The following is a 25,887-nucleotide window of genomic DNA, read 5'->3' on the forward strand; positions in this document are numbered from 1 at the left end:
TCCTCATTCCCGCTATGGCAATGACCGTCGACAATCGCCAGCAGCCCCAGCTCAACGGCATGGGCTACGATCCTCTGCGTTACCCATCACCACACTTCACCAACCCATGGGTGTCAGACCCTGGGGCGAACTCACAACAGTTGTATCCGACATCGCTCGCGGCGAATCCGTCTGGACTTAGCAAGTACGACCACGCGACAAGTCAATCTCAGCAAGTCCAGCGACCCACCAGCATCGCCATACCATATCATGGCCTCCCAGTGACTGCGCCTCCCCTAGGATCAGGTATTGCTCTCCCGGATGGATCTTTTCAAGCAGACAACTTACTCGATGCATCGCAAGATCTTCTATCGCGGAGCTATACAGGCGGATATGCGTCATCTACATCCTCAAACACAAACACGTATGCACCCACTTCGGCTCCTTACTCTCAAGTAGACTATGGAAATAGTACACGCAGCCCCTATGCATATCAGCAGGACACTGCCCGTCGCTCGTCTCATCCGTCAGTACCCTCAGCAGCGTTCTTTGACAGCGCCATTGAGACCCAAAGACAACGCCAGAGTTCCCTAGTTGACATCAGCAGAATGAATTCCCAGCCATCGCAACGCAACAGCTTTAGCGACGCACTCGACGCGAGTCGAGGGATGGTATCCTTGAGCCAGGCGGATATTACCCCAAGGAATATTTATGGCACCCAAGGATCCAGTCGGAGCTCGGCCGACTCTTACGGCTTCCCATCCACTCACTCGGCGCACTCCTCGATCTCGTCGGCCAGCTACAACCCTTCGTACTATAATGGCGCCGAAGGTTCTGTCACAGACTACAGTTCCGCGTCTGAATCTGTAGACCTTACCCACTCCCGCACACTCCCACGTCCAAGTGCGTTGATGAGTGGCGCAAGCATACCCCCGGCGCCGCAGTCCATGATGGGCCAATTTAGCTCAAAGGTCTCATCAAGTTCGCAGAAGAAGCACAAATGCAAGATTTGCGACAAGCGATTTACTCGGCCGAGTTCGCTACAAACACATATGTACAGCCACACTGGAGAGAAGCGTAAGTGTGACTTTTATGAGAGTGCACCCTTTCAATGTTAATACTTGTGTAGCATTCGCTTGTGAAGTTGAGGGCTGTGGACGTCACTTCTCAGTTGTGTCGAACCTGAGGAGGCACCGTAAAGTGCACAAAGGTGAACATCAGCATGATCATCCTTCGCCAGACGACGCATGATTAACAGCCGGTCACCGTTGAGCGATTAACCTCTCGGTTACGTTTCTTTACGCCTACCGTTCGGGATTTCTGCCTCATTGTTTCCAGTCTCTTCGTTTGATGTGTATATTTGAGATATCCGTTGTCGCGTTTCTTCGCAGTACAGAGCGTTCGGGTTGGTATGCAAGAGTAGGCGCTCTCTGACGAAAAAAGGAGACGAATTTTCTTGTTCCTTCAGTCGCTGCTCAATAGGGGTTTGATATCACGACCCCCTTTGTGCATTGAAGGGGGCTGATTGGAGTTTTTCGGAGTTTTTGGTTCACTCGATCGATTCCCCCAACACGAGCGAGTTTTTCTCGTCCGTACTGTACCATTATGCGCTACACTTGGCTTGTTTGATTCGGGCTCATTTGTTCTTCTCTTTTTCTATTTTCGCATTTCAAGTCCCGCACTTGCCGTGGGCTCTTGCTCCTATCAAATGGGGCACGATCATTCACTATACCCTTTTAATGTTTTAGACCCTCATTAGCAGAGTCTCTGAGCATCACAATGTTCATAGGTGGCTGCATGACGTTTGTATAGTAGCTTGGAAGCGACTGTTTTAGAAAGGTTGCCTATTCCCTATAGTGGCTTGTCTCTGAGGTGAGAATCTAGGGGCTTACGAGAGAGCGAGGGAAATCCATCCCTCGTTTCAAACGAATATAGCGAGCAGAGTGGCGCGTTTCCTCTGGGATATGAAGAATTGCTCGAGCCAAAATATAGACTCCGTATTACCAAATAAAAGTGACTACAGTCTGACTTACGTCGTGGCGACCTTTCCCGGTATCTGGGATGACTGGCAGTATGGCACAAAAGTCGCCATGAGATATGAGGCGTCAATGGGCTTCTGATATCATCACCATCTCGTATATTAGTTTGTCAATTTGTCGCTTGATCCTATGCTTGTTTGCTGGCGAGAGCGACAGACACAAAAGCAGCGCCACGTCTGCCCGGCCTGCCGTGAGAGCCGGCACTGACAACAGGCCTCAAAACACACCCACGTAGTTACTTCTCAGGCCCTAGGGTGTGTGGTGGCTCACTCACAAGGCTTTAGGAACCCTGGCGAGCCACTGATGTCATTCTGCTTTGCGGCCTCGACTAGCATGGACCCTGGACGCATGAGCGCTTTCCCCTTTGCGATCGCTTGGCCGACCTTTTTCCTCCCACGGGCTGTGCGGCTGCGGGTGGGGCACTTCGTCGAGTGCAACATGGGCTTGCGGGCGATGTTACATCCTGTGCGCTGGCGCCCCTTTAACCCTTTGCTCGCCCCCCGGTTCTCCGTGTGTCGGTGTGCCGCCTGTGAGAGATTGGGTGGTGAGGGCTCAACATGTCGTCGGTAAGTAGTTGTGTGTCTCACATGCCGCGGCGGCGTCGGGAACCCTTCTTTCTCGCCATGTTATTCGCCTCTGCAATCGCTGTCTTTGGCGGTTGGAGGCGAGCCTGGCTTTCTTTAGCCCGGGAATGGGGGGTCAGATCCGCAGGGTGCCTGAGATGCTCCGCCTAAAGTCGCCATCCAACCATTCGTTCAATGGAGCACCAAAGAAGCCTAAAACGGATCCCGATGCATCTCGTTTCGACGGTGCAAGGCTGAAGGGGGGCAGAGCTCGGCAGTGACGGCGAGGGATTCAAACATGCCATCATAGCCAATTCGCTGTCTTCCGCTCAGATGTGTCATTCGTGCTCTCTTGCCACCGCTTGTAGGCTTGAGGGACTGCAGCCTCAATACCTATTCTTGCCTCTCTGCCTGTGATATGGGAGTTGTTCCCCGATATGGACAGCATGCTACACGTGAAACTAGCAACAAAAATTCAACACTTGACAGCTTACAGACACGTACCCCGACAATCTTTCCAGCGATTCGGAAAGGACCCCTTCGCCAGATGCCAAACTTTCTGCGGTCCATATTATCCACGGATGCGAAGTTGAGATACTGTAACTGAATCGTACAGACGCCACACTCCATGATGATCCGTGCGCGATGGTGGGACAGGCGAGCAAAAGCGGCGCACTACTGTCTCAGGTTTACGAGCACACTCTCGGATCCATGCTCTCTGCTGCCTTTGGCACGGTGCATCCTTCTTTTCGCATTCTGGAAAACGTCCACGCAACGGGCATAATGCACTGATGATCTTGCAGGTTACGAGGGTTGATATTGATAGGGATGCAATGTGGAGCAGGCATGCAGTTTTCTGTCCATGTGGCCGTTCTTCTCCAGTGGGTTGGAGGGCCCGCAGAGCATACCCCGCGACTGTTGCATCAACTGTCATCCGCCCCTGGACCGGGATCATGGTCTAATTATCTAATATTAATCTATTTCTTTCTAAAGGAGTACGAGGGAAGGTTCTCAGCCTCTTCCATGTGAGTCCGAGCTTTTTGAGAATACGATGCCGTTGATGAAGCAATTCAAGTCACCGTGGAATTGGACAAACGAGGTGTTGGGGAATAAAGTCGTTCATTCAATGCGAAATTCGTACCCCTCTCACTCACATAACTCCACTCGCCAATTGCTGCGTATGTAGCGGACGACAGCTCGCTAGTTACCAAGAGCATACGTACCACACTCCTCATCAACTAGTCGAGCGACTCTGACGGGGTCTTCGCGCCACCACATACGAAGTACCATGTAGAAGCGAAACCGGACCCAACGTTCCCCGATGAGAGATATTGTGGTACCCTGCCTCAGATTGAGATAACCTCCACCTCTCTCCCGCGACGACTAGGCACCCCATGGTTGCCATAGGATCAATGAAAGACTCTTGAAATGCCGCCCATGAATCAGGTATTCAAGGCTAGCGCGTGCCGCTGGGAGAAGTCCATTAAACGGCAGCATGGTCATGGATGGAACCACATCTCCATCTACATCGTGAAACAGCCTCTTCCATGTTTCCCGTCGATGGAGCCGCATGACGAACGGCAAGAAGCTCAGTAGCATGTACCGGATATGGTACAATGCTTCTCAACTCCCTTCCCATAGTTCTTTGCATCGGTTTCCCATAGCTCATCGTCGAGTTACAAGCTGCTTTCTCAATCTCTGCCGTATGTAATCTTTCCTCGCTTCGCTGGCTTACCATCAGTATCCTCGTCGGTGTCTGGGGCCTTCTTCTTTTTGCTTGCTACAGCAGTGGATTTGCTCGGTCCGTTCGGCGTTGGCTGACTACTTTCACGTGTGGGGAAGGATGATGTCGGGGTAGGGGCATGTGATGGGGTTGTCTGGGTGGAGCCAGGCGTCGATGCCTCCTGCGAGCGGAATCAGCAGCACTCCTTTCCACCCCTCTCACTGCTTCGAAAGCGTCCTCATACCCTCATGAAGCTTGCTGAGCTCCGGCTGAATATCCTGTCCGCATCGCTAATCGGAGCCTTTCGACGCGTCGCCGTGCCTGGACCGCTCGTTGTGGACGTTGCCGTTGCCCCTTTGATATAGTTGTCAAAGCCCTTGATGATGTTTCCAGCGCTCGTCTCTTCGAGATACGACGTCTCTGCTCTCAGGATGGTTTCTTCGATTTGCGCCTTCAACTAAGGTAAGCAGTTGTCGCATCCATGTGAAACTCCACGGAACACACCAGATTCGTGTCTATTTGGCGTTTCTTGTGGAGGGATTCTCGCAAGTCGCGTCGTAGCTTCTCGTAGTAGGGCATGCCACGCGAGGCATCAGTCCCTGCGTTTGCAGCTCCGGCGGGTGGTGCATTTTCAGCCATTGCAGGAAGAATTTCAGGAATCACTCTGTGTGATGCAGTGGAAGATCTTGCGAGTTGTTAGAGAGTGCACGGGGGGTGTTTCCACTGTTTGTGAACGTGTTTCGTGGAGCTTCGACCAGCGATGAAGGTGAGGTTTGGTGCTAGTGTCTTGGCATACCTCGAGCCCTCAACTGCAAACGACAACTTCATTCACTTTGGTGAACTGCTTTCTCCCGCCTCCCCCGACCCTGCTTATAAATACCCCGTAATCGCCTTCACCTCGCCTCCAAAGCTTTGCAGGACCACTGCAGCCACAGCCTTCCGACTCACAACACCACGCGCATCGTACACAGCCGTCATGGACGTCAGAGAAGTCGAGCTCCGCGGCAAGTCCATCGCCAAAGCCATGGCCGAGAACGAGCCCTCTTCCTCTTTTATGAAGCTGCTAGGCGACCTGAAGACGGGGGTGAAGGCCGACGAGGACCTTCTCCGCAAGACTAAAATCGGCGTCACGGTCAACCGCCTCCGCACGCACAAGGACCCCGCTGTCGCAAGGCTGGCACAAGAGCTGGTCAACAAGTGGAAAGACGAAGTGAAGAAGGGCAAGGGAGGTGCGGGAGTAGCAAGAGCGGTGAATGGTACTGCATCCCCCGCGCCAGGCTCCGGGACACAGTCTCCCACTCCCGCGAAGGCACCAGTGAGGAAGCATAATGTGGATCCAGACAAGAGGAGTCATAAGACGGACAAGATTGATTATCATGTCACTGGTAATGAGACTCGGGACAACTGTGTCAGGCTGCTGTACGACGGTCTGGCACTGATGACAGACGAGCGTATGCATTGGGCATTAATGTTTTATAAGTCACGAAGTACTAACCTTCAATAGTACCCGAAGACGTTCTCTCCGTCGCCAAAGCCACCGAGGCTGCCGCCTTCGCCAACGCAGATTCCCTCACCAACGACACCTACAAAACCAAGATCCGCTCCCTTTTCCAAAACCTCAAGAACAAGTCCAACCCCGGACTGCGCAAGCGTGTGCTCTCCGGCGAGATCACCCCCAAGCGCTTTGTCATCATGACCCACGACGAGCTCAAGTCCGCTGAACGGCGCGCAGAGGACGAGCGCATGGAGAAGGAGAACATGAACAATGCGATGGTGGCGCAGGTCGAGAAGAGCATCTCCAAGGAGTTCCAATGCGGAAAGTGCAAGCAGAAACAGGTCAGCTACAGCCAGGCGCAGACAAGATCTGCCGATGAACCGATGACAACGTTCTGCGAGTGCATGAATTGTGGGAACCGTTGGAAGTTCTCCTGATCGGCCTGAATCCTTGGTCAGTGATGTACAACCCTCATGCATTATGGGCTGGAGCTTGCGGAGCTTTGAGGTGTGTACGATGTTCTATGTGTATTCACGGCTTGTAGAGGGGGCGTTTCAACGGGAATGGAGGCGTCTGCTGGATTACTTGGCGAGCTTTGAGCTTTGGCTCTTTCATCTCGGAATGGCTAACTAACTTTCAGCTTTGGTTGGTTCATTGGGCCTTTTGAGCACCAAAGCTAAAATTCTTCCCGATCTTTGCTTTTAGCAACCCTGGACTGAGCACGAGAGCAATGCTAAAAGCTTCTTCCTTCTGAGTACAGATAGTTTTATTTGATAAATGTAGTGTGAAGAGGCACTTGGGCTTTTCTCTCCCTTTCTCTATTCTCCTCTTAGGATAAGTGCTGCATTAGCTATCAAATATCACCTACTAAATAATCTATCTCTAACTGCCCAAAACTCCCAAAAAATTCAAAGGGAGGGTTGCGGAACAGTCAAAAACTACCTTCAATATTTTACAATGCTCTCATATAAAGCTTATTTCAGTCCGAGTACCATCTTGCAGTAGTACTCGAACTTCTGTAGCTTTTGCCCTCTTTCAATAAGAAAGGGTAAATTTGTGCACTAACTTACTACACCACCGCCCTTCGACATCACTATATGCTCCTAGCTCCCAACTGCTAGCTCTTACATCCTAGCTCCTAGCCCCTAGCCCCGGGCTCCTTACCCCTTGCTATGTTATGATAAAAGATTTAGAAACCGGTGCGCCTATATAGGCCTGCAAGGGAGGAGGGGGAAGTAAAAGAGCAGAGTTTGGCGGCGAGGAGAATTGTGGCAGTGGTGGTGATTGTGATCTTGTAAGATATATTGTTTACTTCACCTCACAACCTGGAGGTTGCAGATTGGTACTGGAAACAGCTCCCTTTTATACACCACATATTGCACGTGCTAGTCGTGCAGATAAATCAAAGAAACTAGCTGGCGAGAGCTTAGACTTAGATAACATGCAAATATAGCTCATGCTTATAGTGTGTGGCTTTCATAAACAAATAAGCGCTGGTACCACCATGCAAATAGGCTTGCGAAGTCGAATAGTGGTACTAACTGTTTTGCATCTCTAAAAGCCGCGCTATTCTAGAACTCGTTCGCTTTGCAGCATTCAACCTCAAGCAGTGCGGGTGCTTGGACATCGGCTGAGAGTTAAACCCTCTTCAAATGATATGCAATGCAAACAGCTTAACCCGTGGGTTTCTATTTTCCGAGCAAGTTATGGCCATGAGAAACATACACTCTCTCCTCTAGAAAATAAAACCTATATCAGGTCTCACGCAACGTCTACAAAGGCTCTCTTTTTCACACTCTTCCCCTCAGCCTCCTCCACATCCTCCAATCTCACTATCCCCATCTCATCCACCCTTTCACTCACAAACTTCAATGCCGCAATATTGAAACCAATCAGATCCTTCATCCCACCTAGCGTCCTCCTCAAGTCAGATCTCATGGCTTCCAAAGCCGACTTTAACTCCCTGCTTGCCACAATCTGCTTCTGATGCGTCTTTAGCATAAAAAAAAGTACTCTACACGTCAGCGTGACGTTCCACTGTCGCTGAACCCAGATAGCGATAAAGGTGAAGAGTGCTGGAAGAGCTGAGAACGGAAGTACGAGGAGTGCGTCGTGAAGCTGCGCGGCTGGGATCTTGGCCAGAGTCTTGAGGACGTGGCGTTCGGCGCTGATGTTACCCAAAGCTAAGAAGAGCGGATTGCGTTGTGGGGGTGCGAGGTTGGGTTTGGACAGTTTCTGGGCCTCCCAGTCGCGGACAAGTTCAAGATCGGTGAGGCCTAGCTCCAGGGCTTCGCCTATCCTTTCTCCTGCCGTGAGTGTGGAGATTGTTTGCTTGGACGCCGCGACGGCCTCTGTTGAATGTTCATCGACCTGACCGTCATCCTCGAGGGAAGTTGCAAGCGTGGTCTCGTAGAGCCCTTCCAGCTCCCGCTCTCGCTCTTCTTCCAGGAAGATGGGCTCATCTGTTCGGGACCAGATTCGAATGCTCTTGTCATGGGCTGCCGTGATTAAGAAGTCTCCGGTTCTGGCAATCGCCATAGCCCAGATCTCACCATGGTGGCCCTTGAACTTCTGAATCTGTTCAAATTTGTCCCCATCCCAGCTTTTCACCACTTTGTCCTTGCTCGCGCTGAAGAAGATGTGCTTCTCCTCCTGGTCAACTGGATGAGGTATGAAGGCAATCTGCATGATGCTATCATCGTGACCAAAAAGTGCTTTGTGGCAATCACCAAAGTCGAGGCCCCATATGCGGACATTCTTGTCAGCGCTGCATGTGGCGATGAGCTTACTGTCGCTCGAGATGGACATATTGAGAACAGGAAGCTTGTGGCCATAGAGGTTGAGGAAGAGCTTCAACGAGTCGACGAAGAAGACTTTGACTGTGTTGTCCAGAGTAGAGACCGCCAGTAGCCGAGAGTCTGGAGAGAAGTGGACACTGAGGACATCATCACTGACCTTTAGAATGCGTGATTGAACGAGTTGTAGTCGAGGCGTCGTCCGCTTGGTACCAGGAATTTCCTCTTGAACAATTTCAAAATCCCAGAATTTTACCGATTTGTCTGCGCTTCCTGTAACGACGGACTTGCCGTCAGGGTGGACTTGGAGCGTCCATATTGCCCCTTCATGAGCGTCGATCTTGTCGAGCAGGGATGAAGCAGCAATGTCGAATAGCTCGATTTCGCCGTCTTTAGTACCAACAAGAACGATCTTATCTCCCGGAAGGAAAGCACAACATAGAGCGTATCCGCACTCCAAAGTCCTGAGGCAGTTCTGCGTCCGCACATTCCAGATCTTAAGACCTCCGCTGGAAGCAGAGGCAAGCATCCGGTCGTCTGAACTGAGGGCTAGGGCTCTGATATCGTTTCTGTGCCCGGCTAATTCCACAGACATTGTTCTGGTGTACTCTGGGCTCTCCTCGCTCTTAGCCTTGCCCTTCTGAGAGACTTCGTAGATGTCAAGTAGATTGTTGCTTGTTCCCACAAGTAGTTGTAGTTTCTTAGTGCCGCGGCTTTGCATCCACGATATAGACCTAACCTTTCCAGCTGTTCGGACAGTAACAAATGGTACTATGACCTCTCCAATTTCAGCATCCGCGATATTTGCCTTCTCTTCTCCCGCGTCGGCTTCCTCTTCTGCATCTTTGCTGAGTTCGTTCTTTGCCTTTTCACGCCTCCTCTTTCTCTTGCGGGCCAAACTCTTTTGAACCTCTCCTTCGGTCCGTATCCGCCATATTTCTACAGCCTTTTCTGACCCATGAATGGCTATGTAGTTCGATCTACGATTGAATGAAATTTCCAGTGTCCTATCTTTCCCCTGCCGATATAGTGTACCTCTCTCGCGAAGATATCTCTGGTCGGTGGCCTCTCCTAAAGACGAACTCGCGTTGCTTAGCCCAGGTAAATCAATCGACCACACCTTGAGCTCTCCGTCGTTTCCAGCAGTTATGCAGCCACTCCCGTCGAGTGATACTCCCATAGCCCAGCATTCACCATTCGACTGAGCGATGTGCGTTTCGATGCAATGCTGAGTGTTGACATCCCAGATCTTGATCAGCGCGTCCTTGCTCGTGGAAAGTAGAAATGCCTGATCTGTATCTAGTTCCGGTACTGTGTCGTTGGTCTCGGTATTGGTGGCTGTCACAGGGTGAATGAAGTGTAGCCCCGTGATTTGTCCTTTGTGGCCTCGGAGCTTGAACAAGCCAACTTCAGAAACTAGATCCCAAATGACGATGTCTGTATCTCGCGCGCCGCTGGCCAATCGCACTCCAGATGAATCAAAACAAAGTATCGTCACCGCAGATTTGTGGCCATTGAAACTTATTATGACCGTGCCTGTCTGGGCATCCCAAATTCGAATGCTCCCATCTGAATAGCCTATAGCGAAGACGTCGGGATCCACGTCGCTCCGACATATAGCGGTAACTTCATCTGTGCAAGATGAATCGCGCCATCTGCTGAGAAGCTCACCTTTTTTGATATCCCAGCACAAGACCTCCTCGTTGGCGGCCACATAAGCTCGTCCCGCTCCAGCAGGCCACTTCGATCCGGGTTGAGTGACACCTTCAGAAGTCCAGACAATGTTCGAGGTGGCGGTTGCGACTACACCGAAGGCATTGGTCTGCTCGTACTTGCTGTCATTGTTAGCAGACTTTCTTCAACGGTCTCAATCAGCATTTACCTGTAGGTCTTGACCATCTCGAGCCGTCAGAGAATGAATTCGGTATATTCGAGGTCGAGGAACCAGTATTATGAGGTTGGAAAAGATAATCTGATCATTTTACTACTTTTAATTGTCTTTTTTCGTATGCACCACCTGCTATGGGGAACGAGTTAGCTTTTTGAAAGCCCTGGAACTTTTTCTGCAACGTTCTGAGGCTGACCCCACGTTCAGCCACCACAGCCACAAGCTGCCCATTGCCCACCAGCACTTTCGACGACGACAATTCGCACCGCTCACTCCCTCCGCGCCCCCCTTCTCCACGCCTATTTGAGCTTCAGTGGTATAAGTGCAGCCATGCTTCTTCTCGACTACCAGAACGTCCTCATCGAGTCGCTCCTAAAAGACCGCTTCTCGGGGTGTGTTCTACCCCGCCGTCCGCCGCCTCCAGCTCAGCACTTAGCTAACAACTGTGTAGAGGACCCCCAGTCAACATTGACCAAGTGGTCTCCGACTTCGATGGCGTTACCTTCCACATATCCACTCCCGAAGCAAAGACAAAGATATTAGTCTCAATAGCAGTCAAATGTTTCCCAGAACTGGTCCAATACGGAGCCCAGGCAGTGCTGGAACGGGAATATGGGCCCTTCATCGTAGCCCCCGAATCTGGATACGACTTCTCAGTGCAGGTAGACCTGGAGAACCTGCCGGAAGATCAAGGTATATTGACCCGGTTGGGGACTGACGCATGACTTGCTCACGGGGGCTGTAGATGCCAAAGACGACCTGGTACGGCGCATTTCCCTCCTCAAGCGCAATGCCATGGCGGCCCCTTTCGAGCAGGCTTTCGATGAGTTCCATAAACTCCAGGAGGAAGCGTCCAAGTACACATCTGAAGCGGCACCACAGGGTGTAATGGAAGGTGGTGAAGTGCGCGCAATCCATTACCGGGAGGAGGAGGCTATATTCATCAAAGCGAGCCATGATCGAGTGACTGTCATATTCTCGACTGTGTTTAGAGAAGAGACAGACAGGATCTTCGGTAAGGTCTTCTTACAGGTATGGATTGGGCACAACACCCCAGCAGGTGCGGGATGCTGATACTTTCTAGGAATTCGTCGACGCTAGGCGAAGAGCAATCCAGAATGCGCCTCAAGTTCTTTTCCGAAACGATGCCCCCTTAGAACTTCAGAACGTCCCAGGAGTAAATAATTCTGGGTCCGGCGAAATCGGTTACATCACGTTTGGTGAGAGAGCATTTGCGAATAATCGAGTGCGATTACTGATTACTTCTAGTCTTATTCCCCCGCCACTTGACGAACCAACGCCGAGAGGAAGTGATTTCGCATATCCAAACCTTCCGGGACTACTTCCATTACCACATCAAAGCCTCTAAGGCCTACATCCACTCGAGGATGCGGAGACGGACGGCCGACTTCCTCCAAGGTATGCCACGCCAACCTTGTAATCATTCTGTCACGCTAATCGGAGAGCAGTGCTGCGGAGAGCAAGGCCCGAAAGTGAGGAGAAGGAGCGCAAGACAGCAAGTGGCCGGACTTTTAAAGTGCAATCTTGAGCTGATGGGTCTTTCCTATTGTCCAATTGACGGAGAAGAACCGAGGAAAGTGGTTTATATGAGGCCCAAATACTTGTACCGGAGCATCACACTGCATGAAGATTGTGGTGTGATAGCTAGAGTATCCCAAGGCTGAGCTGGAGAGGGGTTGGACGATGCAGCACTGTGAGTTGAGCGCGAACTTAGATAGCTACGCTGGTAGAGAATAGCCACTCCAAGTGGAAATGAACAGTTCAGATATGGTCATGATATACCCTTTTCCAAGGGTTTGAGAACTTAGGATCTTCACGTGTGCGCACAGGCCACGCAATCGCGACGTCAAGATTAGACGCGTCTATGAAATATATTGCAACTGACATTTTGATCCGCAACCCAACCTCCGCCACACCAACCACAGAAGCCTTTGTACACCTCTGTATCACCCATGACTGAATCACAGAGACCGAAGTATGATAGTCTCCCAGGCATCGACACCGCGCCCGATGTCTACGAAACACCCGACCTTGTTGAAGACGCCTCCACAATCCAAGCTTCTACAGCCGTTTCCGAATCTGAAAGCGAGTCTGACGTTGACGAATCTGGTGTACGACGTCAGCACCTCCAGCCAGATCAGGCACGCAGCCGCTTCCAGCCCGCGCGAGTAGACGCTCGAGATGTAGATTTCTCCGACAATATCACCGCACAAGGCCGCTCGTACCGCACATCCACCCGCGGCCAGCGACGGAGGGGCGAGGTGCTCGGCGATGACAGCGGCGATGAGAAGGAATCTTTCTCACGGAAATTGTTGCGGGTGAAGAAGGAGCTGCATGAGCTGGAGACGGAATATGAGGGCAGGTTGCAATCTGGGGATAAGACGAAGATTGAAGAAAGGGATCCGAAGGAAATTATGGAACTTATTAGCGACAAGGTGGACTACATATATGCCATGCGAAGGGGTGGCGTGCGAGGCGCGGAGCCGCTATTAGCAAGGACCATTGAGAAGTTCAATAGCTACCCTCCTTTTGGACCTTCACCAAGGATCACAAAAGCAATTGAACGGCAGCCGCCACTCCCAGGCACACAGATTCAGCGGTCCCAATTGGACTTTGTGCTCAACCAAGCCGCAGACTTCGACCATCGTCTCACTAATCTCGAGAGATCACTCGGCCTCAACGGAAACACAATGCCTGATCTAGCCGACAAGGCCCCATTCCCCATATTCCCTACATTAGAGAAATTAGAGCAGACAATCAGCACCTTAGCAGATGCCTCATCTGGTAATCTCGACGCAGCTGCCCAACAAATCAAGAAAATGATCCTGGATGCCGAGCAACTCAAAGAGCTCCGACAAGAAGCCTCACGTTCCACGCCTGGTCCCAACTCCTCCTCCGCCAAATCTCCAGAACCGTCCGAACAGGAATCTAAAGTGAACGCTCTCTATGGCACTCTCCCAGCCATCGACAAGCTCTCGCCCCTTCTCCCACTCGTTCTAGATCGCCTCCGGACTCTGCGGCTTGTGCACACTAGCGCTTGGCAAGCAGATGAGGTCTTGACCGAGTTGGAGCACCGCCAGTCGAAGCAAGAAGACGAGATCAAGAAGTGGGAGACATCGATAGAAACGCAACTTCAAAATGTTAAAGTCTGCGAGCAGAGTCTTCAGATGAATATGAAGACGGTGGGAGATTGGGTCAAGAGAATCGAGGAACGGATCGAGAAGTTGCCGGCGCCAAGTCAGAGTCACGGAGAGGTATGAGCGGATTATGAGCAGAGAAGACGTAACATGGCATTTTCATAGCAAGCTAGCCTTGCCATGCATAGGATGATGAGCAAGGGTGGATGAGATTGAGACCTCTATTCACGGGTTGAATCAGGCCGAAAATGTAGCAGATGGTTCAGGGGGCGGTGTGCAAATATGGGATGAACGAGCACTGGCAAAGGATACGGCGTAAAGTTCCGCCCATACACTCTTTCCGTTATCACAGATACCCTTCTATAGCTCTTAATGCTACTTTCGGCTCTCTCTGTCGCGTGTGCTATATTCATCAAATTTATCATGCAGGGTGTGCTACAGGCTCCACCGGTCTGGTCTATTTCCACACAACCAAAGCCCGACACTCGTTGATATTCACGAAGGCCTCATATAAGTCTCCTCAAACCCCAATATCTCTAACTCTCTCACGCTGCTCCCAAAGCCACCTTCCTCTCCTTCCCACCCCCGCCTTCCCCTTTATTAAAAACAACAGCCTTGTGTCTCCTCTCCTCTAACCCCGCACTCTCCCCTCTATGCCCCTCCATCCAACAATCCCTACAATACAAATCTCCATCACAACCCACACACTTGAGTGTCGCATCATCGTTGCAGATTATACACCACGTATCTATCTCTTCGTCTGTGTACTTTGGGAGATTGGATTTCAGGATCTTGGGCGGCTTTTTGGTTGGGGAGAAAGATGGTGCTGAGGGGAGGCCGAGAGAGTTTGTGGGTTTGGGGAATGGGGAGAGGGAGGCGAAACGAGCGACGAGTGCGTCTTCGAGGGCTTGTGTTTTGTCGAGATCGTCGTGAGGGAGGGAGTCCGGAGCGGAGGGGAGCTGGAGGCTTGCTTCTGAGTCTAGGTCTTGGGGTTTTGTTGTAGGTGCTGTTTCTGTTCTGGGAGTTGTATGGTCCTGCGCTGGATCTTCTTGCTGGTTGGATTTCCAGTCGCCGGAATCATCGTCACCGCCATCGCCATATTTTCTGCTGATCTCAAGCTCGGCGAGAACACGAGAAATAACATCCTCAACCTCTTCACCTTCCGTCTTGTTCTCTTCTCCCTCCCTCTCCTCATCGTTCTCATCTGTCTTCTCTTCCCGCCCCACCCTCACACCCCCAGATCCCACATCAACCTCCACATTCTCCCAATCTGTGAGCTCCTCTTCTTTCCTCTCAGGCCTTGCTCCAGTCCCCCTCTTATTCCCCGCACTCCTCTCCACCTCTTCCTCCCGATCCCCCTTCATCGATCTCTGGATCACTGGCAGTATATTCTTCGCCTCCTGAATCAACGTCTCCACGTCATCTTGCTCCTTACGTGATACATCCCACTGCGACTGCGGTCCCATTTCGGCCAGCAATTGCTCTAAACTCTTCCCATCCTCTGCATTTACTTCTTCTTCACTAGCTCCTCCCACGCCCTCAGAAACACCTTCTAGATAGCTCGTCGCACCGGGCGCTATAACCGGCACGCTTTGAGCTCTACCGACTGTGCTGGTATCGTGTGATGACGTAGTTCGCGAGGACTTGGGAGACGCGGAAGGGCTCGCGGAACCGAGACGAGCGAAGCGCGCGGCGAGGTCGTCAGTAGGAGCGGGAGGTTTTGACGAGATTATCGAGGCGCTGGGTCTTGGGTTGAAGTTTACGGGAGATTTCTTTAGGGCGTTCAGTCGGGCGAGGAGGGCGTCATCGGTGGGCGGGGAGCTTGTGGACGAGGAGGGCATTGTAAGAGGAATATAGTTGCGGGTAGCTTAGCGAGCGCGTGAACAAGGAAAGGAAAGGCCCGAGAAGATCTCGTGCTTTAAAGTAACTAGTTACGTCGGTAAACAAGCTAAAGGAATGGATGAGAGGTCGTTGTGCATTGAGGAATCGACTCAAGTTACATGAGCTCGGGGGTTTTGCGGAGTTCCAAGAGTTTGGAAGCTTGTGGGTAGGCGAGGGGTACTTGAACTATAAAACCACCACTGCTATCATAATGAATATACAATGCATGCGCTCTACATAAGCAATGCTTTCTTAATGCTCGCTAGAATGCGTTTGAACTCCTTTCCCTTCCCTATCCATGCCATATCAACCAAAAGTACCACGCAAACACCACAATAGCAACCGTCAAGAAACTTTTCTTGAACTCATGGAAGAATAAGGCTAGTCCTTTTTTCCTAGACTTGCTCTTCTTTGCTGACGAAGAACCCCAAGTCTTAATCGCCCTAGGTTCTTCTTTATCCGGTATATAATAGCCCGCATGCTGTATGAGGGGATATGTGTACTTCGATTGCACAACTGGTAGCTCATAGCTGCCATTAGGACTTGTGCTTCGGGTTCGAGCGCTGGAACTGCGGATTTGTAGCTTGTTTCCGGGTTCAGAGGATGATGAGGAGTTCGAAGACGAGGTGATGTGGGTGGATTCGGGTGGACTGGAGGAGAGTGCTGCCTTTTCGTTCTCGGCGGATGAGCCATGTTCTGTGACTGGCAGTAGAGGAATATCGGAATTATGCGATACCGTGGATATTCTCCCAGTCGCAACGAGCGCAGCTCGTACAATTAATGAGAGAATTGTAATCCCAACCAGCGTGATATATCGGATAAAGATGCCCAGCTGATCTGGAAGAAGGCAGAGATGGGTCTGCAGAGTCGGCGCATTCGAATCCTTTCTCAGAGGGTTCCCAGAAGCATCAACAGGGTTCCACAGACTGAGCATAACAAAACCAGGATATCTAACGCCCATAGCCCAAGATATCGACTTGACAGTAATCTCTCGAATACCGCTACCAGCTGAGGGATATGCGCGATGTAGGACCTCACAGTAGTCGTGATCGTCGCCTGAAAATGCATATTGAATGTTGCCAACCTTTTCAGCAATGACCTTCGTAATTTCTCGATCAAGGACATTTTGGTATTGGTATCCCCCGCTTACGGATATTGCGTTCCGATCATCTTTCTCCAGAGGTTCTGTTTGACCTTTAGGAGGACGTGTCGGAGGCCAGTGTTCTCGAAGAGGTCCACAGGGAGTGCCGGGGTCGCGATATAATGGAACATGGGAAAGGAGAATGGTAGGAAACTCAGCAGGGGAGTCGCCGAAGTGTGGGAGTTCGGCCTTCGCAAGGTCGCCGGCGTCTAGTATATCATGTAAGAACAGGAGATTCGGTCGCAGTCCCTGCTGTTTCCTCAATTCTTCCCGTACCAAACGCCCCTTCTGCGCCTTCACATTATCCAGAAAGTCCATTGCTGGTTTCCATAGTCCTTCCACTGGATTCTCTTGCCCTAATGCGCTCAGCGAAACTGTATCCACGGAGACCAAGGTATGGTTCCCAATTATGTCGATTCTGTTTCCTTCTCCAAAATACGCATTGAATCGCTTCCTCACACTAACTTGAATCCCTTTGCCAAATCCCAGATCATGGTTTCCGGGTAGACTACTGATAATCTTCCTTCCCGGCTGTCCAGGCCTGGGTTCGGTCCCACCATCTTGCCAATGGCCAAAGAATATGCTACCAAAACGATCGTATTCTTTTAGCCAAAAGCTCTCACCATATTTCCTGTACCGCTCTTCAGGGCTTGTTGTCGTTCTTGTAGACCATTCTCTTCCACCGTCGAAGAAATCGCCTAAGAAGACAGCGCTGTCTGGATACAACACTTTTTGTATTCGGGAGTACGCTCGGCGAAGGTAGAGATCAGTATGCTTTATGGTGAGGGCATTGAGGGGCCACGGTCGGTCGGGGTAGGTATGCGGGTCAATGAGTTGAGGATCTGCAACGAAAACGAGTCGATGTGGGTTCGCGCCTATTCCCTAGGGACATTATGAGCTCCAGAAGTTGTTGTCGCAGACATTATGAGGAACATACCCATTTCTCCCAACTTTCCCACCGACAGGAGCCAATGGCGCTATTGAACGCACTTCGTTCGCCCCAGTATAGCGTTACGAACCAAATCGCGATCAAAATCCTGACTAAACTGAGTATCCCCCTCCAGCTCCAATTCCTGTCCGTCAAAGCGTGGAATTTCTTATCAGCCGCGGGTTTTATTCGATATAGCACGAACGCGCGAGCAACTCGGAGGGCCTGCTTGCCGAGACTCTCGGGTTCAGAATATGCTCCCACGGGCATGCCATAGTCATCGTAACTCGTCATCGTTCAGGGGAAGGCCGTGAGGAAAGCTTGCGCAGCATCTTCTCGAGAGAAGAAGTCTGTGCCTAGAGATATGCGTCGAGAGAACAAGAGGTTGCGTAATGTTCACAGGGGCTTCCCATCATCTGAGGAGTCTGGAAGGTCCGACAGGCTCAGGAGCCGCGCATTCAACACTATTCCTCATTTGGAACCACCGGATGTTCAAGCACGTGCTCGGATTAAGATTATCTCGGGCTGTGTGAATGCCAGAGCAGCGCTTTCTCCTCGCCAAATAAGAGAGCTGAAGAATGATAAATCCAATGAATAGACCATTTTGGAACATACTACAAATACATTGGAACCAAAAATGCCGAACCCTATTTTAAATCTAGTATTCCAAAGTAACTTTCTGGCCCTTAACCTTCCCAATCACAATCTCCGGCGCATACTTGGGGATTACCTCGTCATCGTGCAACATCTCAAACTCCTCTGTAGCATCCTTGCCCATATGGCTAAACAGCGCTTGAGGGCCACCTGGATGCTCGTCTGTCCAGCTAGTGAGGTCCATTACAATTCCCTTGACGGCGATCCAGAGATCATCCTTCTTGTTGTGCTTGGCAACCTCCTCGAGTGTGAATTCCTTGTCAGGAATGCTGAAGTTCTTAGTCGAGTTGGGCTTGGAGACTTTTCCTGGATCTGACGAATCTGCACCACTCTTCATTACTGGTCCCGCAGACTGTTGTGATTGTTGTGCAGACTTGGAGGTTCCTGATGTTGACGCTCCGGCGCCGCTCCCCCACTCTACTGACACCTTCCCAGGCTGTGACGGGTCTATGTGGAGCGAGATCTGACCAAGACGAGAGACTGCTGAGCCTCCAGCTCCCTGGAGGGCCTTCTGGAAGAGATATCTTGATGCTGACTCGCCTGCGACACGACCGTAGACGACGCAGCCAAGCAATGATGAGCCACCAAGACGATTGGCGCCGTGGACACCACCAGCCAACTCACCGCAAACGAATAAGCCATCAAACGGCTTGCCCTCAGAGTTCAAACACTGTGCCTGGTCGTTGATCTCAATACCGCCCATGGTGAAATGGAGAACGGGCTCCATGAGTGCGACATGGAAGGTGTCATTGATGTCAAAGGGCAGGTTGTGGAAGTATTTCTTGGCCCAGGTGTCCTTCTTCTCGCCCTTTGCAATGGAATTGTAATCTTGGAAGGACTCCTGGAGGGCTTTCTCCCCGCAGCCAATCTCCTTAGCCAACTCCTTCCCGGTCATCTTCTTCATGAGGCCGCGACCAGAGTAATGCCTAGTGTGGAAGTCGAGGATGCTTGAAGCCTTAGAGTTGAGGACAAGTCGGATGGGCCACAAGCCCTTCTCCTTCTCCTCCCACATTTTCCCTGAGACGTAGTCACGGTGGCCGAGGTCATCGCAGAAACGCTGACCCTTGCTATTTAGAAGAATGCCTCCCTCGCCACGGAGCGCTAACGAACGTTAGCTGATACTAGCGCTGTGCATAAGGAATTTCCATACCTTCGGCAGCCAAAAACTTAGTCTTCGCCGTAGGGTCCTTGGGATCGACCAAGCCGGTAGGGTGGACCTGAACCTTGTCCATATCAATACCGTTGGCACCAATTGACATCAACATCTTGTGTCCGTCTCCAGTAGCGTGTGCACCGTTGGTGGTTGACAGACCATATGTATCTGGCCTATGCTTCTTCAACAGAGAGGACTCCGTGAAGTCTGCAGCGTAGCCTCCAGTGGCGAGTACCACTGGGCCGTCCACCGTTGTCTCCTCGCCGTTGAAAAGGTATGTGACACCGGTAGCAACATTGCCTTCCTTATTAATCTTAGTAACTTTAGCCTTCTTGATGAGCTGGACACGCTCGGGCTCGGCCTCAGCCAGTTCCTCAAATCTCTGCATCAGGGCGTATGTGATGGCCATACCGGGGAACTTCGCATCGTGTCCACGGTGAGTTCGGGGATGGGAGTGACCACTGTAGATGGTTAGATACTGTTCTTAAGCAGATGTTTAGAGAAACTTAGCATACCCTAATCGCGAAACCAAAGTTAAATCCAGATTGAATACATCCTGTAACCACTCTACGGCTGCGGCGGATTTATAGGTGAGGACTTTGATGAGGTCCGGTCGTGCCTTGTCTCGTGCAGACTTAAGGGTGTCGTCGTAAAATTGTTTAACGCTATCGGCAATCTTGTGGTCTACTTGTGTCCGTGTGAGGGCACCGTTGATTCCGGAGGTGGCCTTGGTAGAGTTGCCTCCCATGAAGTCTGCGGCATGATGGTCAAAGACCATCCTTGAGATGAATATATGGGTGAAGAACTCACTGTTCTTGTCCAGAAGCAGCACATTACCGCCGGATAGGTAAATAGTGTGAGCAGCACTCAAGCCAGATACTGAAGGAGTTTGTTAGCTGTCTGCAAGGTGCATCACCCGAGGAATGAGCTCACATCCAGCGCCGACAACGATGACCTTCTGTGACATTGCGACGGATTGACGGATGGAATGGAGACTGGGAGGTGAGGAATGTGGTAGAGGGGATGACTGCGGAAGTGCGCAACTAATAGAGGATGGTGAGAAGGTTAAGTAGTGTCTCGTCGTGATGCACTCCACTTCGGCCCTTGATCGAGCAATTGCCTCGGTGCAAAAAACGCGCTAGAGCCCAAAGCAGTCAGATGCTCAAGGAGTCGTAGCGAATGACAGCGTCAACGATTGTACGCAGTGAGTGGAACTCGGTTCACTTGAGACGCAGCAGCCAGTTCATCAAGTCCAGCCAGCGTCCATCCTCGCGTCTGACGCAGCATGTGAATCCTTCTTTCTGTCATGTGGCTAGTTGACCAGACGCTCTCACGCCGAATCACGCCGCTCAGCCCGGAAGGAAAGCCGAGCCTCAGAATCTGGGGCAGAACTAGTCTCGAATTCTGACATGTGAATGCTCAATATTAACCCATAAGCAGCGCTGGTCTCGACGATGATTTACCTAGGCGCATTTGAGCAGCTTTTTCTCTAAGACTCAACTCTATTCTCTGGCTTTTGCGGGAGCCGTATACTTTGGTATTGTCGAGCTGGGTAAACTTCCCCGACATGAGTGCCCCCGGGGTCCGCGACAAACACCGCGGCGTTTGGCCGAGTCTTAGCAGAGCATCAGCCGAAAATTCCTCATTGGCTACGTTGAACGTCAGCAAGGCACTGCAGACTCTTTCTCGCTTTCTTCAATCCCACGTATCGTCTTTAGCTTCTAAACCAGCGGCGGTGGCGGAGATGCCCATCATGACGAACTCGGGCCATCTCCCACCGGTCACTTCGGCCCCCCTTCGACATTTCCTCAACAAAGCCATTGTAATTTTGAAGAGAGTAGCCCTTCCTTGATTCCTGATGAGAGGCATGAACAGGGGCGAGGCTAGTTGAACAAGAATTTCAATTCATTTATTTCTACAAACCTCCATGTTGAATGATGCATGCAATACCACGCTTCTGGAACATCAGATCTATACTCTTCTCCCACATTACTACGTCCAGATATATCCCCAACTAAGCCCAGTCAATGGCAGGCAGCAGTCTTCGTCGGTGGCGAATTGCTGAACAGCATGTATCCAACAAAGGCCCCAACTGCGACCGCAAACATAATCCAGCCATTGTACGTCATAAATAGTAACCTATGTTTCAGTGAGTTTATTATCATGCGGGCAAGGTAGAAGGAGGGACTTACATAATGAAGAAAGAATAAAAGACCTGAACAGCATACAGTACCGCCTTAACGATCTTCGTCTGTCGCTCACTGACCCTGCCCGAGATTCTCCCTGGCATAAGCAATGAGCTCGATTCGTCTGTTTCAGCAGCTTTACGTTGCGGAGGCGAACTCAGCGTGTGTTCCTCGAACGTGCGACATAAGAAACCACCCATTGCATCTCGTAACCCTTCGCTAGCGCCTACCATCCGAGCCGAGTATCATGAACGGGGAAACTCACTCGTCATATCATCTCCACCCCTCCTGCCCTCCGCCAGCTTCTTAGTGTACAGATCATACCGTCTGGAAACCTCACGCACGGCCTCATATCCAGCCGTCATAAGGACAATCGCGAGAAGAGAGACGATGAGGGAACCGGTGCCATTGATGTGCCAGCCGCGGAATACGATGCAAAGGTCCTTGGTGTCCCATGTGAACAGCATCTATCATCCGGTTACGTTAGCTTTTGCAGAACTCCAAGGCTTGGGGGAGCTTTTGGAAGCTTACATTCATGTTGCATTTGTGGCTGCCGTCCATACCCGGCATGTCATGGTCCATATGACCGTGAACCATGTGCGAGTGATCCATATCAAGTTCAGCGATAGGCAAGTTGTGGTGGTGGGGTGGTTGAGGTTGAGAGGTTTGGCAGCTGTGGCAGTGTGATGTCTGCGTCTCAGGTCCAGTTCAGGTTGATGCCAAGGGATGAGGTGTAGCGTCGCACTACCACCAATCAAGTGGGCCCAGGCTCGCGGGCTCTCACGTGGCGGGGAAGCTCCCTCCGGCCGCGGGTCGGTGGCTTTTGTGTCATTCGAGATGGCTTTCCCTTCCAGGACTTCCGATTTAAATATTGCCTCAATGCTCGCTTCTAGAATGACTTCACCATCCCTAAGATAACCACCATGCAATATGTGCGCCCAACCTTCCGAATTCTCCAACGTTCCTGCTTGAGCAGAGCAACATCAAGATACTTGCCGACTCGAAGACTATTCTCAACCACAAACACAGCTCGGGCTCTTGCAAGCCCATTAAACATACCAAAATGGTATGAAGTTTAACGAATACATGTCAAACCTTCTAATTAACATTTCGAAGGCTTGAAGAAAACTCCCACTTGCTTAAACCACCAATCAACAACTACTGCGTCTACAACGACAATGTGACCGTCATGATCGTGGGCGGCCCCAACGAACGAACAGACTACCACGTCAACGAGACTGCAGAATGGTTCTACCAATACAAGGGTGACATGCTTCTCAAAATTGTAGATGACGGCCTGTTCCGCGACATCCACATCCGCGAAGGCGAGATGTTCCTTTTGCCACCAAACACGCCTCACAACCCCGTACGTTTTGCAAATACTGTGGGGATAGTTCTAGAACAGCATCGACCAGAGGGTTCTGTTGACAAGTTGAGGTGGTACTGCCAGGAGTGTAATGAGCTAGTGCATGAAGCGAGCTTCCATTGCACTGATCTAGGGACCCAAATAAAGGATGCGGTGGATACTTTCAAGGCTGATAAAGAGGCCCGGACATGTAAGAGTTGCGGTGCCTTATGTGACACAGCACCCAGGCCCAAGAAATGGGTTCAGTAGACCAAAAATTATTCATGAATATCAAACGCCTAAACCAATGAATCGGAGCTGCCCTACAACCCCTTCCACATCATCTTTGCTACGTGGTCATTCTTCTTCCTGCTGGGCTTCAGGAGACCGAGATATTTGAGCTCAGCCAAAGCACACTGAAATAGGGCCCTGTGATAACTGTCAGCCATGCTAATAATTAGTATGTACTAAAAAGAAAACTTACATAGTCTTAGATTCCTCGTCCTCATTCTCGTCTCCAGCTATTGCATTGAAAGCCGACCACAGGTCACTGACATTAATGAGAGCGCCCGACTCCAGATACAATTGATATAGGATAGCTGTCGCGGGTTGCGAAGAAGATAATGGGGCTTCTCTATCTCGAACCCCGCCAGGGCTACAACAATCGCAACCCAGATAATCATGAGGGGAAGCTAACGAGCGCTCAATCGCAAATCGGGGTTTTGGCTGAAAGACCTCTGTGTGTGGTGACCTCAGGTCGAACATGAGAATCTCAGAGAGGAACAAAGCCCGCGGGTCAATGAAAGTAGCGCTAAAGTACTCATTGATCTCGTCATGGAATCGTCCCACTAAATCAGAGTAAGCCTTGTCCTGTTCAGACAGAGCGGCTTTGTGCTTGCTCAGCAGTACTTTCTGTGCGACCACCGTCGTCCGAAGGCTGTCATTGCGGACATCATGCTGGCTGCGAAGAGGTGCCGAATTAGGGTTCGCATTGACTAATTCCTCGAGGTCCCGTTGGTATTTACCCGGATCGAACAAGAGGTATGTTTCATCAACTTTCTCAAAGGATGCAAACAGTTGCATAAGCTTGTCCGATGATGCCTTCTTGATTGCTAGCATAGTCTCTCGGAGGATAGGTGATCCGATCATTTCTCCAGATGCAGCTCGGATCCAGATCGATGATAGTGGTACGTGTGGTGACATCTGAAGCGCTTCTCGTACATGCGCGAGTACAGTCGCCGCACCGCTGAGTGCAGATAAAACTTCCCGACCAGAACGTACGTGTTCTACGATGTTCTCAAACAGATATTGGTCAGAGCCAAGAAGCTTGCGAACTTCATGCCCACGTCCACTTTCAAGCATGTCCTCTACCCATCTAAACGAGTTAGTCAATAATTAAGTGTGTGGGGAAGTAGTCCTACCTGCGGAAAGAGTGAAGATTGCGCGTTGCTTCAAAGACGTCCGAGGCAAGATCCTTAAACGAGAGGGTTTCGATAAGGAATATACTGAGGCAATTGGCATAGAAATGCGACATGTAAGCATACTTGAGCCCATCTGAGAAATCTTGCAGATTTTGCACATGGTCTCTTTGCCGTTCGAGGATGCGTCGGCTAAGGTTAGGCCCGATTCGCAAGGGAACATTGGTACTGGCGACCGTTGTGCTGAACAATTTCTCGATAATTTCGTCCGACTGAGTAACATCGAACTTTCGTCCTTCTAAATGGCGTAGGGCCTTTCCTGATAGTCGATCCTCGAAGCTCTCGGCAGAGGTTGCAATACCAAAGAGAAGGACGAAGGGGAGACGGTCCAACCAAGAGCTGGAAACCATAAGTATAGGTGGTAACAAAGAGGGGGTGACGACTTACTGAAACAAATCGATCATTTCGACTAGCACACCAGCGTCGAATGCTTCACTGTCTTGTATGGCAACAACAATTTTCTGTGCTTGGTGTTTCAACTGCCATCCTAGCAGATGGCCAAGATCAAAGTCTAGAAGTCGTGGATGATTTCTTGAGGATGTTCCAGGGCGCCCAAGATTCTCCTCATCGTCTTCATCGATACGGGAAGCCACTTTCTTGATGAGATTCTTCAAAAGTGTCTTCAAATTGGGGCCCTCTCCTGAAGTCAAAAGCAAATAGGCATTATTCGCATCCTCTTTTATCTTTCGACCCAGCCGATCAAAAAAGGGTCCATGAGAAGCAATGCTTGGACCTGCGATTATAAGGCCGGTGGGTATAGCCAAATATTCCACACAATCAGGCTCAGCAGCAGCAGACACAAAGTTTGCAATGTTTTGTAGCGTTGATCTGTCGCCTTCCTCTAGCGTATTCTACGCTCATGAGTGACTGCTGACGAATGAGCGATGAGATCTTACCTGAATCCGCTCTTCTTGTTGAGACCATATATCTCGATACCCTTGAAGGCGTTCTGGGAAATGGACTAAGGGGCTGTTGAGCTGAGTGATTCTCCGGCGCTTTGCTGCTCGTTCATCGGCCTCAGGAGGTGAGTAAATATAGCATCTCTGGTGTTCCATGGCCAATTTTGGACGGGTTGCCCTCGTCGTGTGTAGTTGTTACTCAATGAAAGAGAGCGGATAAACCGAGAATGTGAACTCGGAAGAACCCTTACGCGCGCCACGAGACTACGCGGGGTGGCCCGAGCGCCCAACAATTTGTGTTCTGCATACAGGTCGGTGCAGACACTACGATGCAGACACTACGATGGGCAGCTGATAATAATTTAAACGTTGAATCCCATAGGGTGTTTACTGTTGGTTGGGCTAACTCTCCCCGGGGAAGATAGTCACAATACCTATCCCTTCCTGCTCTAAACTACATAGCAACCTCATTTGAAGAAAGGAAGCAGGGGTTGAGTAGTATACGATTGAGTGCTACGATTGAGACCTATCTTTAATATATGCTCAAATTTATCACTGCATCTTAGTGGGGAAAAGTATATA

The 25,887-nt window shown here is 50.7% G+C and overlaps 12 protein-coding genes across 12 annotated transcripts; 5 read left to right on the forward strand and 7 right to left on the reverse strand.

Moving 5' to 3' along the window:
- Window positions 1–14: 14 nt before the first annotated feature.
- On the forward strand, window positions 15–1,230 carry BDR25DRAFT_232895 (uncharacterized protein; the record flags this gene model as incomplete). Its single annotated transcript, XM_033685425.1, has 3 exons — window positions 15–169; window positions 203–1,056; window positions 1,109–1,230. The coding sequence occupies 3 exons, from the start codon at window positions 15–17 to the stop codon at window positions 1,228–1,230; spliced, it is 1,131 nt and encodes a 376-aa protein (XP_033545046.1).
- A 3,042-nt stretch (window positions 1,231–4,272) lies between these two features.
- BDR25DRAFT_232398 (NuA4-domain-containing protein) lies at window positions 4,273–4,943 on the reverse strand (the record flags this gene model as incomplete). Its single annotated transcript, XM_033685408.1, has 3 exons — window positions 4,273–4,485; window positions 4,549–4,755; window positions 4,809–4,943. 3 exons carry the CDS (start codon window positions 4,941–4,943, stop codon window positions 4,273–4,275), a joined length of 555 nt encoding a protein of 184 aa, XP_033545047.1.
- Window positions 4,944–5,280: 337 nt separating this feature from the next.
- Window positions 5,281–6,236, forward strand: BDR25DRAFT_232811 (transcription elongation factor; the record flags this gene model as incomplete). Its single annotated transcript, XM_033685421.1, has 2 exons — window positions 5,281–5,755; window positions 5,809–6,236. The coding sequence occupies 2 exons, from the start codon at window positions 5,281–5,283 to the stop codon at window positions 6,234–6,236; spliced, it is 903 nt and encodes a 300-aa protein (XP_033545048.1).
- A 1,304-nt stretch (window positions 6,237–7,540) lies between these two features.
- On the reverse strand, window positions 7,541–10,493 carry BDR25DRAFT_344487 (WD40 repeat-like protein; the record flags this gene model as incomplete). The annotated part of the gene is made up of 2 exons (XM_033693945.1): window positions 7,541–10,429; window positions 10,477–10,493. The coding sequence occupies 2 exons, from the start codon at window positions 10,491–10,493 to the stop codon at window positions 7,561–7,563; spliced, it is 2,886 nt and encodes a 961-aa protein (XP_033545049.1). The 3' UTR covers window positions 7,541–7,560.
- Window positions 10,494–10,735: 242 nt separating this feature from the next.
- On the forward strand, window positions 10,736–12,268 carry BDR25DRAFT_265918 (P34-Arc-domain-containing protein). Its single transcript, XM_033686947.1, has 6 exons — window positions 10,736–10,874; window positions 10,934–11,175; window positions 11,228–11,514; window positions 11,567–11,702; window positions 11,752–11,901; window positions 11,952–12,268. Exons 1-6 carry the CDS (start codon window positions 10,813–10,815, stop codon window positions 12,029–12,031), a joined length of 957 nt encoding a protein of 318 aa, XP_033545050.1. The 5' UTR covers window positions 10,736–10,812; the 3' UTR covers window positions 12,032–12,268.
- Window positions 12,269–12,455: 187 nt separating this feature from the next.
- Window positions 12,456–13,940, forward strand: BDR25DRAFT_290906 (uncharacterized protein; the record flags this gene model as incomplete). Its single annotated transcript, XM_033688550.1, has 1 exon — window positions 12,456–13,940. The coding sequence occupies one exon, from the start codon at window positions 12,456–12,458 to the stop codon at window positions 13,761–13,763; it is 1,308 nt and encodes a 435-aa protein (XP_033545051.1). The 3' UTR covers window positions 13,764–13,940.
- A 296-nt stretch (window positions 13,941–14,236) lies between these two features.
- Window positions 14,237–15,448, reverse strand: BDR25DRAFT_184203 (uncharacterized protein; the record flags this gene model as incomplete). The annotated part of the gene is made up of 1 exon (XM_033684237.1): window positions 14,237–15,448. A coding segment is annotated over one exon (1,212 nt), but the record flags the coding sequence as incomplete, so codon positions are not given.
- A 278-nt stretch (window positions 15,449–15,726) lies between these two features.
- BDR25DRAFT_290911 (uncharacterized protein) lies at window positions 15,727–18,005 on the reverse strand. The gene is made up of 2 exons (XM_033688552.1): window positions 17,600–18,005; window positions 15,727–17,544 (listed from the first exon to the last, which is right to left on the reverse strand). The coding sequence occupies exons 1-2, from the start codon at window positions 17,882–17,884 to the stop codon at window positions 15,814–15,816; spliced, it is 2,016 nt and encodes a 671-aa protein (XP_033545053.1). The 5' UTR covers window positions 17,885–18,005; the 3' UTR covers window positions 15,727–15,813.
- A 165-nt stretch (window positions 18,006–18,170) lies between these two features.
- On the reverse strand, window positions 18,171–20,655 carry BDR25DRAFT_290914 (fumarate reductase-like protein). The gene is made up of 5 exons (XM_033688553.1): window positions 20,331–20,655; window positions 20,208–20,276; window positions 19,913–20,150; window positions 19,395–19,858; window positions 18,171–19,345 (listed from the first exon to the last, which is right to left on the reverse strand). Exons 1-5 carry the CDS (start codon window positions 20,362–20,364, stop codon window positions 18,249–18,251), a joined length of 1,902 nt encoding a protein of 633 aa, XP_033545054.1. The 5' UTR covers window positions 20,365–20,655; the 3' UTR covers window positions 18,171–18,248.
- A 766-nt stretch (window positions 20,656–21,421) lies between these two features.
- On the reverse strand, window positions 21,422–22,195 carry BDR25DRAFT_232340 (Ctr copper transporter; the record flags this gene model as incomplete). The annotated part of the gene is made up of 4 exons (XM_033685406.1): window positions 21,422–21,536; window positions 21,590–21,739; window positions 21,845–22,050; window positions 22,115–22,195. 4 exons carry the CDS (start codon window positions 22,193–22,195, stop codon window positions 21,422–21,424), a joined length of 552 nt encoding a protein of 183 aa, XP_033545055.1.
- Window positions 22,196–22,453: 258 nt separating this feature from the next.
- BDR25DRAFT_335592 (3-hydroxyanthranilate 3,4-dioxygenase) lies at window positions 22,454–23,253 on the forward strand. The gene is made up of 2 exons (XM_033693029.1): window positions 22,454–22,649; window positions 22,700–23,253. Exons 1-2 carry the CDS (start codon window positions 22,507–22,509, stop codon window positions 23,196–23,198), a joined length of 642 nt encoding a protein of 213 aa, XP_033545056.1. The 5' UTR covers window positions 22,454–22,506; the 3' UTR covers window positions 23,199–23,253.
- On the reverse strand, window positions 23,225–25,504 carry BDR25DRAFT_58702 (uncharacterized protein). Its single transcript, XM_033698786.1, has 5 exons — window positions 25,303–25,504; window positions 24,794–25,257; window positions 24,350–24,745; window positions 23,413–24,303; window positions 23,225–23,357 (listed from the first exon to the last, which is right to left on the reverse strand). The coding sequence occupies exons 1-5, from the start codon at window positions 25,459–25,461 to the stop codon at window positions 23,252–23,254; spliced, it is 2,016 nt and encodes a 671-aa protein (XP_033545057.1). The 5' UTR covers window positions 25,462–25,504; the 3' UTR covers window positions 23,225–23,251.
- Between the last annotated feature and the right edge of the window lie 383 nt (window positions 25,505–25,887).

Source organism: Lindgomyces ingoldianus (genome assembly GCF_010093535.1).
Source record: "Lindgomyces ingoldianus strain ATCC 200398 unplaced genomic scaffold BDR25scaffold_26, whole genome shotgun sequence".
NCBI lineage: Eukaryota > Fungi > Ascomycota > Dothideomycetes > Pleosporales > Lindgomycetaceae > Lindgomyces > Lindgomyces ingoldianus.